General features: G+C 36.8%; 1 protein-coding gene across 1 annotated transcript in view; it reads left to right on the forward strand.

Annotated features, from left to right (window-relative positions):
* The window catches only part of PDE1A (phosphodiesterase 1A), a 445,904-nt gene that overhangs the window by 346,165 nt on the left and 82,945 nt on the right, over positions 1–16,794 (forward strand). The window contains exon 3 of the mRNA XM_042780836.1: positions 14,837–15,019. Within this exon, the coding sequence (XP_042636770.1) occupies positions 14,837–15,019 (183 nt within the window). The remainder of the gene's footprint in view (positions 1–14,836; positions 15,020–16,794) is intronic.

A 16,794-nucleotide genomic window follows, 5' to 3' on the forward strand; every position in this document is an offset into this window, starting at 1 on the left:
CTCCAACAATGGGCTCAGGCATAGCAAGGATTGTGAGGAGGGTGCGGGACCAGGCCGTGCTTTGTCCTGTAGTACATAAGGTTGCTATGAGTCAGACCTGACTTGAGGGTACCTAACAACAACTTCTACTTCCTCATCATAAACCATAAAATCCTTAAGTTGATGTTTGGCTCCCCCACTTCTCATAATGTCTCAAACATTACCATTCCCTCAGTGTACTCTTTCTCTACATGTTAAAAGTGGGAAACCTGCTGGGACTAAGTGATGCATATGTGTGACTATCTGAGAGTGTACTGAGAATAGAGATTGCTTTAAGTGTTTTCTGTGCAATTATCCATTAGAACCTCACAACCATACCACTGGATTTCTACCTTACTAACAAAGAACCGAGGTTGATGTCGATGGAGTGTTTTTTCCAAGACCACACAGCTAACAGGTAGAGAAGCCAAAATACTCCAGAGCAGTATTCTTAACCACAGAGGATGCTTATTAATCAAAAAAAATCTGTAATTATTGGTATGTCAGGCTTTGTGCCTAATGGAATATTTCCAAAGATATTTTTGAACTTTCTGGCAGGAAGCCAAGAGTCATCAGCAGGACCTAGGGTGATTTTTTTTGCCTCACCCATCCCCTCCATTTTCATCTACCAACTGACTCCAAAAATATCTTGATCCAAGCTCTCCAAGCAGATTGACTCCTTCTCAGAACCCCTTCACCTGATAATGTTCCCTGGTCCTTTCTTCCTGTCCTAGGAGATAGGATCTCCTCTGTCTAGGCCTCTGTTTCCTCAGATAGGTACAAAGAAGCCACAGAGCCCTTGTCAGGCCTTAATGTGGTGGAAGTTCTATCTGACACTAACACTAGCATTAAAAAAAAAAGCCATTGTTGTCCAAATGATTTCCACTCATAGCAACCTTTGAACAGAGTAGAACTGCTCCATAGTATTTCCAAGGCTGTAAATCTTTACAGAAGCAGACTGCCACATCTTCATTCTACAGAACGGTTGGTAGGTTTGAACCTCTGATCTTTTGGTTGGCAACCAAACAGTTAAATACTGTGCTACTAGTGCTCCTGTGCACTAGCCTTAGTTGACCCCAATTTTAATTAATATTTGCCTTGTGAGAATAGAGATAATGTCAGCATAACTGACTTCTCAACTCACATATTAAAGCTTCATAGAAACCAAGCCAAACTCACTGCTGTCGAGTTGATCCCAACCCACAGTGACCCCTTCTTGGGCTTCTGAGGCAGTATCACTATGGATGTGGATTGCCAAATCTTCCTTCTGAGGAGCGACTGGTGGGTTTGAACAGCTAGCCTTCTGGATAGCAGTGAAAATGCCTTTGGCACTCTACCACCAGTTCTCCCATTCATTTATACGTAATAGTCATTTTCTCACAGTAAAAGGAAAAGACTGTCAAAGAGAGAACATTGAACAAAGCTTTCAAGTTAATATCAGAAAAAGGGGGAGAAAAAGTTATTGAAATAATTATGTGAATCTGCCCTTGTAAATCATTTTCAATAAGATAAAGAATGAAAAATAAATAGATAAACATGCTTGGGTGATAGTCTGCAAGAATTAAGTCAAATATAGTTAGCATTTACCCCTTAAGAAGCAGGTCACTTGCATGTAGACAGGGCATTTCAAATGTGTTACCTTTCTATATCCTGTCATTTACTGATCCTAAAGTATCCTGATATTTTACTATTAAGGTATATTTATATAAAAGACAGAAAAGGAAAATGTATAGAAAACAAAGTTTATCAGTGGTTATCAAGAGTGGGAGGGAAGGAGAAAGGAGTTGTTAATGGTGATGGAAACATCACGTTTATTAAAGATAGGATTATACAGCTGATTATTGTAATTGCTGCCATTAAGTTGTACACCTGTAAAAAGCTGAATTGGCAAAAGTTGTGCGATAGATATATTCACATCAATGACAAAAAAAGAAAAAGCTGCTACTGAGACTAACTATGTACATGGGATCTGGTTTCTTGGTTTGGAAGTCTGGAGTCATGGTTTCATGGGACATCCCAGTAAATTGGCCCAATAATGTGTTTAGTTTCTCTGTGCTACCTCCTAATACAATATGTAGTGTCTGAGATCTTAAATGTTTACATCAAAGGCACAACAATTGGTCTCTATTTGACTGGAACAACAGAGGCAGAAGAATAGTTAGAAACAAGAGAATATGCAATGTGTGGCCATTTGCCTCAATGAACGAATACCTCCTATGCCATGAGATCAGAAGATTCCATAGAGGAATCTTTGATCAAAAGAGGGAAAACACAGAACAGAATTTCAAATTCTCATAGACTTCAGTCTTCCTAGAACCATGAAGTTTGGATGAACCTCTGAAACAATTTCTCTGAGACAATCTTTAAAACATAAACAAAAAATATTCTGTGAAATCTTAAAACTGAACAATAAAAATGTGTGCCTTGACCATTACATTCTTTTAAGAACTTTCCATGTGGGATGAAATTGACAACAGCAACTAGAAAGAGTAGATAAGAACCTTAGAAGACAGTGAATTTATGTTAATAAGGGTGGAACAACTCACAAAAAAAGAGAGTAAAAATGGCTACACAACATGAAGAATGTAATCACTGTCTAATTGGTACACGTAGAAGTTGTTGAATTGGTGTATGTTTCCTTGTGTTTATTCACAACAGCAAAATAAAATATATATATATATATATATATAAAATACATATGTATGTGTGTATATATACACATGCATGCAGGAGCTCTGGTGATGTAGTGCCTAAGGCATTTGACTGGCAGTTCAAACCCACCAACCACTTCTCAGAAGGAAGAATGGCCAATATACTTCTGTAGAGATACCTCCTCGGAAACCCAAGGAAGAGTCGCTATGAGTTGGATCCAACTCGATGGCAGTGAGTTAGTGTTTTTTTGGTGATTTTATATATATATATATATTTTATATAAAAAAATCATTAAGGTTGAGTCTGCTTTGAGAACAAAGCTCTTCCTCAGTTATATTTTGAATGTCTTCTAATCTGAGGGTCTTATCTTCCAGCATTATATCAGACAAAGTTTCACTGCTATTCATAAAGTTTTCCAATAATATATCAGACAATGTTTCATTGCTATTCATAAGGTGGCCAAGTTTTTCAGATGTGAATGGCTCCGTCCTTCTTCCCAGTCTGTCTTAGTCTAGAAGCTCCATTGATACCTGTCCATCAAGGGTGACCCTTCTGGTATTTGAAATACCAGTTGCAAAGCTTCCAGCATCACTGCAACATACAAGGCACCACAGTATAAAAAACTGACACATGGTGGAAAAAGGTGTTCACCTGTGTTTTATTGACTATGCAAAGGCATTCAACTGTGTAGATTACCTTTCTATCTCCTGTCATTTATTGACTTGAAAGTATCTTGAAATTTTACTATTAAGGTATATTTATATAAAAAATAGAAAAGAAAAATGTATGGAAAACAAAGTTCATCAATGGTTACCAGGAGTGGGAGGGAAGGGGAAAAGAGATTATAGATATAGATTATAGATAATTATGTGTAGATTATAGAAAATTATGAATAGCAATGCAAAGAATGAGAATTCTAGAATACTTAATTGTGTTCATGAGGAACCTGTAAATAGACCAAGAGGTTGTCGTGGGAACAGAACAAGGGGACACTTCACAGTTTAAAATCAGGAAAGGTGTGCATAATGGTTGTATCCTTTCATCACACTTATTCAATCTGTATTATGAGCAAATAATCTGATAAAATGGACTATGTGAAGAAGAACACAGCATCAGAATTGGAGGAAAGCTCATTAACCACCTGCAGTACTCAAATGACACAACTTTGCTTACTGAAAATGAAGAAAGAGGATATGAAGCACTTACTGATGAAGATTAAAGACTACAGTCTGCAGTATGGATTACACCTCAACATAAAACAAAAATTATTCACAACTAGACTAATATGTCACATTACACAAAAAGGAAAAATGATTGAAGCTGTCAAGGATTTCATTTTACTCGGATCCACAACCAAGACCCCTGGAAGCAGCAGTCAAGAAATCACATAGAGTATTACACTGGGAAAATCTGCTGCAAAAATGTATTTTAAAGTGTTTAAAAGCAAAAATGTCACTTTGAAGACCAAGGTGTGTCTGACCCAAGCCATGGTATTTTTGATAGCCTCCTATCCATGTCAGGAGCTCTGGTAGTGTAGTGTCTAAGGCACTTGACTGCTAACCAGAATGGTGGGGGTTCAAACCCACCAGCTACTCCTTGGAAGGAAAGTTGAACAATCTACTTCCATAGTGATACCACCTCAGAAACCCAAGGAGGGGTCGCTGTGAGTCGAGTCCTACTCAACGGCACATAACAACAGCAACAACAACCTATGCATGTGAAAGTTAGACAATGAATAAGGAAGACAGAAGAAGAGTTGATGCCTTTGAATTGTGGTGTTGGCAAAGAATACTGAAAATACCATGGTCTGGCAGAAGAACAAACAAATCTGCCTTGGAAGAAGTACAGCCAGAATGCTCCTTACAAGTGAGAATGACCAGACTTCATCTCACCTACTTTGGTCATGTTGTCAGAAGGGCCCAGTCCCAGGAGAAGGATATTATGCTTGGGTAAAATGGAGGTTCAGCAAAAAGGTGAAGACCCTTAATGAGAGGAATTGACACAGCAACTTCAACAATGGGCTCAAGCATAGCAAATACTGTGAAGATGGTACAGACCGGATGGTGTTTCATTTTGTTGTCATAGGGTTGCTCTGAGTCAGAGCTGACTCACAGCACCTAACAACAATGACACACACACACACACGTATCATATATAATGTATATAAAGATATATTTCTCTAAGAGAAAACCATTTAACTTACCAACTTTGGAAAATAAATTTAAGTTTCCTCCAATCAACAATTTCCTGGTTCTCCAAACTCCTTTAAGATATTTTTTAGATCAATTATTTTTAAAAGGGAGATGGGATAGAGAATAATTATTGCAAATATTATTATTGACTGAGTGGGATGGTGGGCTGGGTACGTAGTAAAAATGTACATTTGAGGCAAATGATACCTACCTCCGCAGAGTTGAGAAAATGTAATCAGGCAGACTTGAGTTCAAAGGGTGGCATGGCCACTCCCTAGTTGTTAACTTTGAGCTTAAAATTTCTGTGCTTCAATTTTTTCGTTAGTAAGTTAGAAGTAATGATAATAATAGTTGTATCTTCCTTACAATGGTACTGCATGGATTAGAGATAAAGCTTGGCTCCTTCCCTGGTCTGTAGTAAATAAACAATATATTTAGCTGGCATTATCTTTATCTAGCCTCAGATAGTTTCGAAGTCTAGGTGAAACATTGCCATTGGCCTTAGGGTCTTTTTTTTTTTTTTTTCTTTAAGTGAGGGGAGTCATTGTACACAGAGACATGTGTTACGCAGAGAAACAATATGAATGTATTTGCTTATGAAAGACTATAGCCCCCAAAGTAATATCCATCCTACAGACAGACAATTCTCTCTTGGTTACCCCAGCCATCCTGGCAGAGCTTCTCCTGAAAAATGTTTACATGACAAGATGTCAGTCAGTACCATCCTTAACTCTGAGACAGAGGAACTGGTCCCTGGACTAACCACATTTTAGGATGCCCAACTCTGGCCCTATTTTGTTGTGTCCCTCTCACAGAACAATCAGTATCTGGGGCCAAGAAGAACCTGGAAACTATGATCCTTGCCCCCTTCCATGTAATGGGACCCTGGAGTATCCCTCTACCACGTTCTCTGCACTGGAACCAAAAAATGTCTTATCTATTAACTTTTTTTTTTTTTTAATTGTGCTTTGGGTGAAAATTTACAAAACAAATTTGTTTTACATTCAACAGTTCATGCACATTTGATTTCATGGCCCCAATGATCATTCCCAAAATATGATAAAAAAAAAAAACCTCTCCTCCCCTTCCCTCCCTGTGACTACCCCATCCCTGTGCCCTTTCTAGCTATGCATTTCTGTCTATCAAGCTTTTCCTCAATGCAAATGCTGTCCCTGTGGTGTCTCATGGTTGATTGATCCAAGAAGTGCATCTCTCTAGAGTAGGTGGGTGCCTTGCCCTGGGGTAAGTGTTCTGCATATAGGTCTTTCTGCTATTGGACTGAGAGCCAATCCATGGAAGTGAGTCCATTTCTAGGACTGAAGGCTAACCTGTGGCCATAGTCTCAAGGATTCTACCAGTCTCTATCTGACCAATAATTCTTGTCATTTTTGTGTTTTTTAATTTTGTTCCACTTTTTTCCTCTCACTCTATCCAGGATCTCCAGTTTTGATCCCTTTCTAAGTGGTTGGCGTTGGTGGACAGGCACCATCTAGTTCTTCTGGTCTCAGGATCATGAAGGCTGAGGTCCTCATGGTCCATCTTATCCTTGGACTAATTACTTCCAGATACCCTTGATTTTCTTCACTCTCCTTTGCTCCAGATGAGAGGAGACCAATAGTTACATCTTAGATGGCCATTTGAAAGCTTTTAAGACCCCAGTCACTACTCACCAGTAGGTCGTAGAACAACATTCTTATGTACTATGTTGTGCCAATTGAATATGATGTCCCCGAAGACTATGGTCCTAAGTCCACAGGCCTGGATTCTCTCAAGGTGTGTTCGGTTGTCTCTGAGAATTACTTCAACTCTGTCTTCTGTTGCTTCTGTAATGTATGTGGCTAATTTTTTAGCACAAGTGCATATGTAAGATTTTCTTTAGCCAAATCCATCCTTGGTCCAGGGTATATTCCTGTTTGCCTACCCCCACCCAATCTTCTCACCTATCTATGAATTTATCTGTAGCCAGGTGTTTGGTGTTAGTGTTAAAGCAGTATTGTGCATGTAATTTGCCTCTGTTGTCTATATCTTATGTGCATGTTTCAGTGTCCTTCCTTTTCCCTATGTCATCATGCTGGTCACAGACTCTTTCCATACCATCCTCCCCTCACCCAAATCAACATGTGACCCCCAACTAGTCTGAAAGTTCTCTTAATGGCCCTCCTCCTAGGTCTTTCCTCCTAAAGGGGCTCATGACACGACTGGTGTGTGTGCCATGCCACCCCAAAGAGTGGCCAAGAAGCAATTACATGCAGGGCTAAGGGTGATGGACATTGTGCTTGGAGGGTTACCTTCGTGTGCAGCCTATATAGGAAGAGCCTGTGTAGGAGGTAGGTGAAGAGGGATAGCCACAGCCATCTGACCCTGCCCTGTCACACAAGAAGTTCAGAATTCTCAATTCAAACCCAATCTGTCAGGCTTTTATGAAAGTATATTAAGGGGTAGAAAATAGAACATATTCTATTGAATATTAGTTTGCTTGATGTATAACTTTAAAGTATTTAGTTATATGATGTTTGAGAGAAATATGCTCCTATCGTTGTCCGACAAATGTTAGGGGCAGAATTAAATGAGTGGATTGCTTGTTGAAATGTGTTCTATATTAGAATAATAAAGGAGAAAAAGAACATTTCTAACTTGAGAAGCCAATTTTTCCTAACAGCATCCAATAGTTGAATTTTCATATTTAATAGGTGTTAATTGTAGCACCAGTTTCCTGGAAATAACTCTGTGGGTACATTTCCAAGAGTCTACTGTAGACAGAAATATTTTTACTGATATGTAATTGTAGGAGTCAAAATCCCATGACCTCTCCTTCCGTGGCTGCCTCCTTCTTTACTTCCCTTCCCCTGCAAATCTTCTAGTTCAAAATATAATCCCTTTGGGACTTCCGTCATCTGATTTCAAGAGAAAAAGTGGAGAATAAATAGCTCCAAATGATCAGTTGATCCATGATTGGATGCAGAGTCAGTTTTCACAGCTTGCCTACCTCCATCAACCTCATGTTTAACGACTCCTAACTTTTGGCTTCATTGACTCCACTGGGATTGGAGAAAAAAAAATAAATAAAAGGTCTATCAGATACCAGTGGAAGCATATTTCAGAGGCCAATGGTGATATTATTTTACATTAATACTTCTTATCATTTATTTTCTATATCAGATCACTATGTTCAAGTCTATTGTGACTCCTAGCAACCCCTCCTTGGGTTTCTGAGGCAGTATCTCTGTGGAAGTAGATTGCCCAGTCTTCCTTCCAAGGAGTGGCTAGTGGGTTTGAACTGCCAGCCTTCTGGTTAGCAGTCAAATGCCTTAGGCACTATGCCACCAGAGCTCCCATTTTCTATATAGTACAGTTAAGAATTCCTTTTAAGAAAACTTTATCAGTAATTATCTTTTTCATGATACATGTTTTGTAAATACAAATCTTCATTTCCTAGGAACATTCACAGTGTAAAGAATTATATCACTCATAACTAGTTATAAAAATTATATTATTATTAATTAAATATTTACTTTTACAAATTTAGATCAAAAATGAAATCAGGATAAAATGGAAGTATTCAGATTATTTTTGTATGTGTTAATATAAATACAAATATAAATAAATTGTTAATGATAATTCTGTAATAAAAGTCTAGGATTGCTATTCAATATTACTGTAATTTTTATTCCTGCCTTATCTAATATGGTTAAGTAAAGTTTGAGAGAGCCCCTGCTGCTCAGAGGATCAGCTAGGGAAAGAAAAACAAATTAAGAGATTGAGGAGGTAGAGGGATATGTTTGTAGCTTTAGGTTGGTTTCTTTCTTTAATTTGTTTAATTTTAGGTTTTCTCCATCTGACATTCAATCTTCTTTCCAAATCTGAGTAATTACCTTAATGAATCTGCTACAACTTATTATGTCTTTCATTAGGAATTTCTTACCATATACTCCTTGATATGTCAGCATAGAAGAGTTTAATGGAAACACTCAGGTCCTTGGCTAAAGACATGTTAACAGTGCATACAGATTTTTAAATTTTCTTTAATTCAAGATGCTATAAAAACGTTTTATTGTCTTTTTTTCTATAAAATATACATGTTTCTCCACAGTTTGTTGCAAAAGTTGTAAAGTGATTGCTTAAGGGCAAATTAATTTGAATGTAATGAAGGAGATGATCAGCAACCATGATTTTACTCTCTGCCTGTTGATGCTGATCAATCATATAATGTTGTTGTTGTCATGTACCGTCTGGTCGGCACAGACTCACAGTGACCCTCCTTGGGTTTCCGAGGCAGTATCACTACAGAAGTAGAATTGCCCAACCTTCCTTCCAAGTCATAGCGACCCTTCCTTGGGTTTCCGAGGCAGTATCTCTACAGAAGTAGGATTGCCCAACTTTCCTTCCGAGGAGTGGCTGATGGGTTCAAACCCACCAGCCTTCTTGTTAGAAGTCAAGTGCCTTAGGCACTATGCTACCAGAGCTCCTAAACAGGGAGGGGAGGGATGCGGACTCTAAAGTTTACATGAAATGAATTTGCTTTCTCTTTCTTTTCTCTCAAACTATTTGAAAATGAGAAAATAAAAGAAAATGAAACTTTTTATCAATGAAGTAAGGAAACATCCTTAACCTTGGATGAAGTAGACATGAAAAATGGATTCCAAGTACACTAATGATTTGAACCAAGTAGTAGAAGATATTAAAAAAAGATCCCCAGGATTGTGGGTCTCAGGCACAGCAAGAAGAGTATAGATTTCTCCAGATAATAATGTCCATCCTAAGAGGCAAAACCTTGTTCAAAATAAGACTTTCAAAGTGTGTTGGCTGGCTGTGGAGACTTTCTTCATTTCATACACTGTAGTAGCAAAACTTGATAAATAGATGGATAAAAAAAAAATCATAAACTATTTTTGTAGCTTTGCTGTAGACCAAAGAAGGGTATTTGACCAAGAAACAGGCTGTAGCTCTGTATTTTTGTCAGCTGAAGACAAAGAAAAAGAAAAACAGATTTTAAACACACACATCCTGGTTTGTACCCAGCGCTGGTAGTGTAGTGCCTAAGGCACTTGACTGCTAACCAGAAGGCTGGCAGTTCAAACCCACTAGCCACTCCACCGAAGGAAGGTTGGGCAATCTACTTCCATAGTGATACCACCTCAGAAACCCAAGGAGGGGTCGCTATGAGTTGGGTCCAACTTGACGGCACATAACAACAACACACATTTTCCTGGTCCTTCTCTTCTACCTCCTGGTCCAGAAAGAAGTTCCTATATTCATGGATGAACAATTGCCAAAAAGAAATCCATAGATAATCCATACAAAATATCACAAGAAAAGGTGGAAAGGAATAACAGAAAACAAATTGCAAAAAACACATGCTGGAAAAATACTGCCAAGAAATGAAGAAATTTGATTTCTGAGCCCTTTCTATAAACAAGAATTTAATGAAATAATAATTTCAGTAGAAATCAATTTAATACAAAGATTCAAAGACTGAGGAAATAAATAATACAGTAATAGAAAGAGATGAAAAATGAGGACATGTAGCTCAGTAAGTAAATGGAACCATAAAACAGGATTATCCAGAGGAGAAAGCCTCATTCAAAGCAGCAAGACCTAAAAGAGACATTACTGAAAACACAATCCGAGGCCTTGAAAACATTTAGAATTTTTTTAAAAAAAGTTAAATAGGTAAAGGGCAGTGACATTATATAAATGAATAAAAAGTTCAGCAAAATGCTATCAGTGGAAAATAGATTGAAAAAAAAAAGTGATTCATTATAGATATAATCTTTTTGCTGACGAAAAGAAAAAAAAAAATGAATGGAAAAAGATCGTTATAACCTGAGGAAACAATAATAAAATACTATGAAACTTGGATCCATAAGTTAAAAGGTCATTCTGTAGACCTAAGAAATGATATCCAATGTTCAGTACAAATTGAGAACTAGAAAAATAATAGATTTCCACATAAAAGTCCAATACACTAGCATCTTAACTCCAAACATTATTCTTGCAACTTAAAATCTTATTCTCACATATGGAGCTCTGGTGGCATAGTGCTCTGGTAGCGTAGTGCCTAAGGCACTTGACTGCTAACTGGAAGGCTGGAGGTTCAAACCCACCAGCCACTCCTTGGAAGGAAGATTGTGCCATCTCCTTCTGTAGTGATATCACCTCAGAAACCCAAGGAGGGGTCGCTATGAGTCAGATATGACTCGATGGCAGTGAGTTTGGTTTTGATTTATTCTCACAGCAGGCAAAGTGGTCTTTGAGCATCATACCATATCAGATCATAGATCATACACTGCCTAAAACATTTCATTGACTTCCCATTGCATGTATGACAAACTCTTTCTGTTAGAAGGTCCAATATTAGCTGATTCCTACCTATGTTAGATGCCTGTCTTGAGTTACTCTCTTCACTCAATACGCTCTAGCCACTTTTGGCCTACTTTCTATATCTGAAACACTCCAATACTGATCCTTCTTCAGGGCCTTTGTACTTGCTATTCTGTCTGGAATATTCTTCCCAGTTTTTCCTTATAGCTATTTCCTTCTCATCCCTCAGGTCTCAATTCAAATGATGCCTTTCCTAAACATCTAGAGTTTCATGGAGCCGTTCTACTCTGTAACACATGAGGTCATCATGAATTGGAATTGACTTGATGGCAATGGGTGGGGTTTTTTTTTTGTTTGTTTGTTTTAGCTTTGAGCAGTGTGGTATTAAGATCTATAATAGCTGATAAATCTTTTTAGTATATTCAGATAGGATTTTTATGAGATTTTTAGATCAGAAACAGGATTTAAACACGCTATTAAAAATATTAATACAGTTAGGAGTTGAACCTTTATCTTTTCCCAGACTTATAACATTTTCTGGTAGTTACCACATAATGTTCATGATGATGAAAGTATTCTTTTTCAGACTTTCTACATTTATTGAGGAGTTTGTTGTTTTTTTCAAGTTTTACTTTCTTAGTTATACAACAGCATATTGCATGCTTTTCTCTTTACACACTCTTCTTTTATTCCTATATGTACTAATTAATCCATTAATCCACTTCCTCCCTGAAATTATATGCTCTTTCCTTCTCAATAAATGACACCACTCATCACGACGAAGGGTTGTCATACATCTGACCCTAACATGTGAGGTATCGTTTCCACATGCTGATTTTTGTCATGTCTGATTGTCTGTCTCGGGTGATTTATGAGATCAGTCCTAAAATTACAGCATCAATTTAGCTGTGGAACACTTGGAACCATTATTGTGTACCTGCCATTTTACTCAGATTAATTGATAAAACAAGATACCCATAGAATGCTTGAAGGATGGTGACATCACAGAATTATACCACAGTGGATTCCCATTCTGTCTACCTTACTCTGTGGTTTTATTTGATCACTACATGGCTTATCTTTCTCTCTAGGAAACAAGATGTTTCAGAACTAAACATAGTAGAAATGGGGTAATCTAAGGCAATGAAATTTTCAAGCCCTGTAGTGTAGAATCTTGCTGGAATATGTTAAGGAATCTAATTTAAAATGGACAAAAGGAAAATAAAAATAAATTGCTTTGGGTTAAGCCGTCAATGTTTTTCATGTATATCAAAACCATCCAAATGTAAGGGTGAAAAGAAAACAAAACATGTTGTGATGTAAGTATTAATCTGTATTTATTTCCATTGAGTCATATTTGTATGTCAGACTACCAGAGCTACAATGGTTCTTCTATATAAAACAGGTAGTTAAAGTTTACATTACTTGTAACTCCAGCACTCATCTATGTTTTCATAAGGTTTTTTATACATGCATTTATGCTTATTTGTTGTTGTTGTTGTTATGTGCCGTCGAGTCGGCCCCGACTCATAGCGACCCCTCCTTGGGTTTCCGAGGCAGTATCACTACGGAAGTAGGATTGCCCAACCTTCCTTCCGAGGAGTGGCTGGTGGGTTTGAACCACCAGCCGTCTGGTTAGCAGGCAAGTGTCTTAGCCACTATGCTACCAGAGCTCCCCTATGCTTATTTAGTAGCATGAAAAATAAATATTGGCCAATGATGGATCTCTTTCATGTTTATAAGATGTGCCAGCACATGTAGGGAGTCATTTTAAGGAATAAGAAAATTTACTGCATATTATTTTTGAGACTCTTTCATAGCATTATGTGCTTTAGGTAGTTCTTCCACCTTTGCCCCTCTCGTAGTTTCTGCTCTCTCAAGACAGACAAATGACATGAGGATGCACTATTATCTCTGACCACCTTCCCACCTTCACCTCCTAATCCTCAGGTCTCACACTGCAGAGACTTATCAAAGTAAATAAAACCCAATGGTCAAAGTACAGTCTGCTAAAAATAGCTCCGAGTTATTAAGTTGCCACACAGAGAAGGAAATAACCAACTCAAACTACAGGCAGAGCTGCCCTGTGTTCTTCCTGGGAAAGCTCGAGAGTTTCTAAAGCCCTTTGGTATTTGTGGAGCACCTGTCACACTTAGTTACTGCCTTAGACATTTAGGTACTTCTTGATCAGTAGGGCTGGCCTTCCTTAGAATAGTCACATTTTTCTCAGTTCCCTCTTTCATCACACAGGTATCATTACTTGTTAGTCCAGTAAACTCTAACTAGCTGTTTTATGCAGAAAAGCCCTAGTAGCTCAGATACCTGTTGACTTCCCCACTTTCTATGTTGATTTCCTTGGCAAGCAGTTCTAACCCCAAGGTAACATTTGCTCTTAATTGGAGGTTTTTCCTCTCTTAGTTACACTGACTCAGTCACCTGAAATGAACTTTCAGATTAATGCATTTATGTTCATATCAAGGTTATTGTGCTATTAAGGTCCTCATTCTGTCTTATCCATAGCCCTGGAGAATGTCTGAGCCAGAAAGATAATGATCTAGCAAAGGCAGTTCTTATAGTTCTTAAAGTAAATTTGTAAGAGCTTCCCAGAAAGACAAGAGGAGGAAACTTTGGCATTCCTGTTACAAGGTATATTCTAATATTGTTCTTTCAACATATGTTTACATGAATTCCACAGTGTCAATCGACATATAATGAAGAGCCAATATTAAAAAGCAATAGTAATTCAAATAGACTGAAGGATTTTTTTATTTTGGTTTTGTTTCCTTTAGTAGATTATTTGTAGAAAATTACTGTACCAAAATACTATGTTAATTAAGATTTGTAATCTTTATTTATTTTAATTTTTCATCTGTGACATTGATATCAGAATGAATATATTTTATAGTACATAAAACACTACTTTTCTACAATTTAGAGGCAGTAATCAAATGAAATAACACATGAGAAAGTGTTTTGTAAATTCCAAGGCCTTATTCAAGTAGGATCCTTATCCTATATATAAAAAATTAATAAATATCAGAGTATTATAACTTCTACTCTCTCTTTTTCTTTCCTGTCATTCTTCCTTTAATGGAAGTAGTAGTTTGTGAACTATTTTCCCTACTTTATCTGTTTTATTAATAATGCCAGGATAGTATATTAGTGATCCCAATACCAGAAAAGGATATCATGTTAGTAGAGAGACAACAAAAATGAGGGGAAACCTCAGTGAGATGGATTGGCATTATAGCTGTAGTGGACTCAGACATAACGATGATCATGAGGACGGCACAGGCTGGACAATGTTTCCTTCTTTTGTACATAAGATCCTATCATAAAGGTGAGCCCATTCAGTAGCGATGAATGACAGCAACAGACATATTGGTGATATTAACAGTTCGTATCTCCTGACTGGTATCATTGTACATAAATGTTTGAGAAGCTTCAAATATTCAAGTGTATTAGCTTTTGCCTTCAGAAGATAATCAATATGAGAAATTAGGAAAGAACTTTGTAAACATTAACTGTATCTTATTTTTCAAATAGTTCCTATGATTAGACAGTGATTTTTTATATTTCAAATGCCATTGCAATGCTTTGTATTGTTTCTTATATTAGTTTCTCTTAAGTTTAATCTGTTTGAATTTTTGTAGAAGACTGTTGGATACCGACGATGAGCTCTCTGACATTGAGTCTGATTCAGTCCCATTGGAAGTCCGGGACTGGTTGGCTTCTACATTTACACGGAAAATGGGGATGACGAAAAGGAAACCCGAGGAAAAACCAAAATTTCGGAGCATTGTGCATGCTGTTCAAGCTGGAATTTTTGTGGAAAGGTAAGTGAATTTGTTGGTGTCTTAAGACAATATACTTGGAAATGCAGCAAATAAACTACAACATAAGACGAAACTTGTGTTTTACTTATTGAGGAAATTATAACCATAAATATTTCTAAAGTGAACAGATTTAAGATTTTTTGATCAACTTACCTATAATAAGAAAGAGTTGTCTTAAATTTATTATTCTTACTTAAAAAAAAAATTTGCTAAAGTCTTTTGCATGAGCAATCTTCTCAAATGAATCTTTGTAAATAAATATTTTAAAATAATAGGGTACATAATTAATTTTATATGAATAGAAGGTAATACCTTATCAAATACTAGGAATCCCACACTGAATGATAATGTCCATACAGAAACCAAGCAAAAGTTTTTCTTAGCTGAAGAGAAAAGACCAACATTTTCTTATCCTCCTAGCAAATCTCTTGTGTCAACTTTTGAAGAAGTTTCTTAGAAATTTCTCTCATTGAAGCAAGGAATATCTGATAGCCCTAGAAGCACCAAGTCAAAACATCAGAGTTTCTGTGTGTAAAATGCACATTAATGTGACCCAATTTTGCATTTTTTTTAACCCTAAGAACATGTTATATCTTTCAGTCTAGGAAACAAGATATTTCAGAACTAAAGCTACAGAAAGACATGAAATAGTCCTGTTACATCTGACAAAATTGAAAAGTTGATATTAGAAATCCTTTATGTTAAAAATCCTTGCATTATATTAAACTATATACAAAAAGATTATTTTAATATTTTGAAAACTAATGAAATTGAGAAACACAGAAATAGTTTTTGTCAGTGTACTTAAAATCAGATTTAATGGTTACCACATAAGTTTTTATACTGTGACATCTGTAATCACTCCCTTTAATAAATACTATAAACTTTTGTTTCCCTGGGCTAAAAGAATAATGGGAAGAACACTTGAATTTCTAAAAATGTACTTAAGAATACATTGCAAGAAGTAGTTTATGTGATTTAAATGTATTAATAACCATAGCACATAAAGCTTCAGTCTGTGTCTGTGTATCACCCCAAATAACATCTCTTGAGTGATTATTCAAATTATTTTGAACATTATTTAACCATATATAGTTAGCTTAGGTAAAATAATCCTCATATTACATAGTCTATAATTTTGGTGGGGTAGCACAACCCCCCTTAGTATATTAAGTGGGCTCCAATTCTGCTAGGTGGGGTACAAGTCTGAAAGAAGTAGCCAGACTTGAAAATAGGAGGAAAAGAGTTTCTACAACCATGTTTCTATTTTTTAAAAATAGTTGATGTAAGAGTGTGACAGTTACTGCTTTTCAATAACATAAAATTGAAAACATAGAAATAGTAATTCAGAAAGTCTGTAGGAATATCACAGATAATGCTTGTTTGGTGAGGCAAAGTTTATTTTATCTATTTGTTTGCTAAGAAGATAATGCAGGGAAGTTCCATCAAAATGGCAGAATAGGCAGACAAACTACACAGACCCTCTTTAACAAAGAAAAGGGGAACCAATTAACATAGATACAGAAGGTGATACTGGAGCCCAGAGCTTTAAAAGGAAGGATACAGAAGTGGACTAAACTCCAACTAGTAGAAGAACCTGCATTAAAACACCAAAAAAAGGAGGCGGGGCAAGATGGCGGACTAGGCAGAAGGATTGCACAGACCCTCTTCAACAAAGAAAAGGGAAACCAATAAATACAGACACAGAAGATAATCTTGGACCCCTGAGCCTTGAAGGAAAGGATGCAGATTTGGACTAAACCCCAACTAGCAGA

This window comes from Orycteropus afer, unplaced genomic scaffold (genome assembly GCF_000298275.1).
Source record: "Orycteropus afer afer isolate SDZICR_OR568_19922 unplaced genomic scaffold, OryAfe1.0 scaffold00001, whole genome shotgun sequence".
NCBI lineage: Eukaryota > Metazoa > Chordata > Mammalia > Tubulidentata > Orycteropodidae > Orycteropus > Orycteropus afer.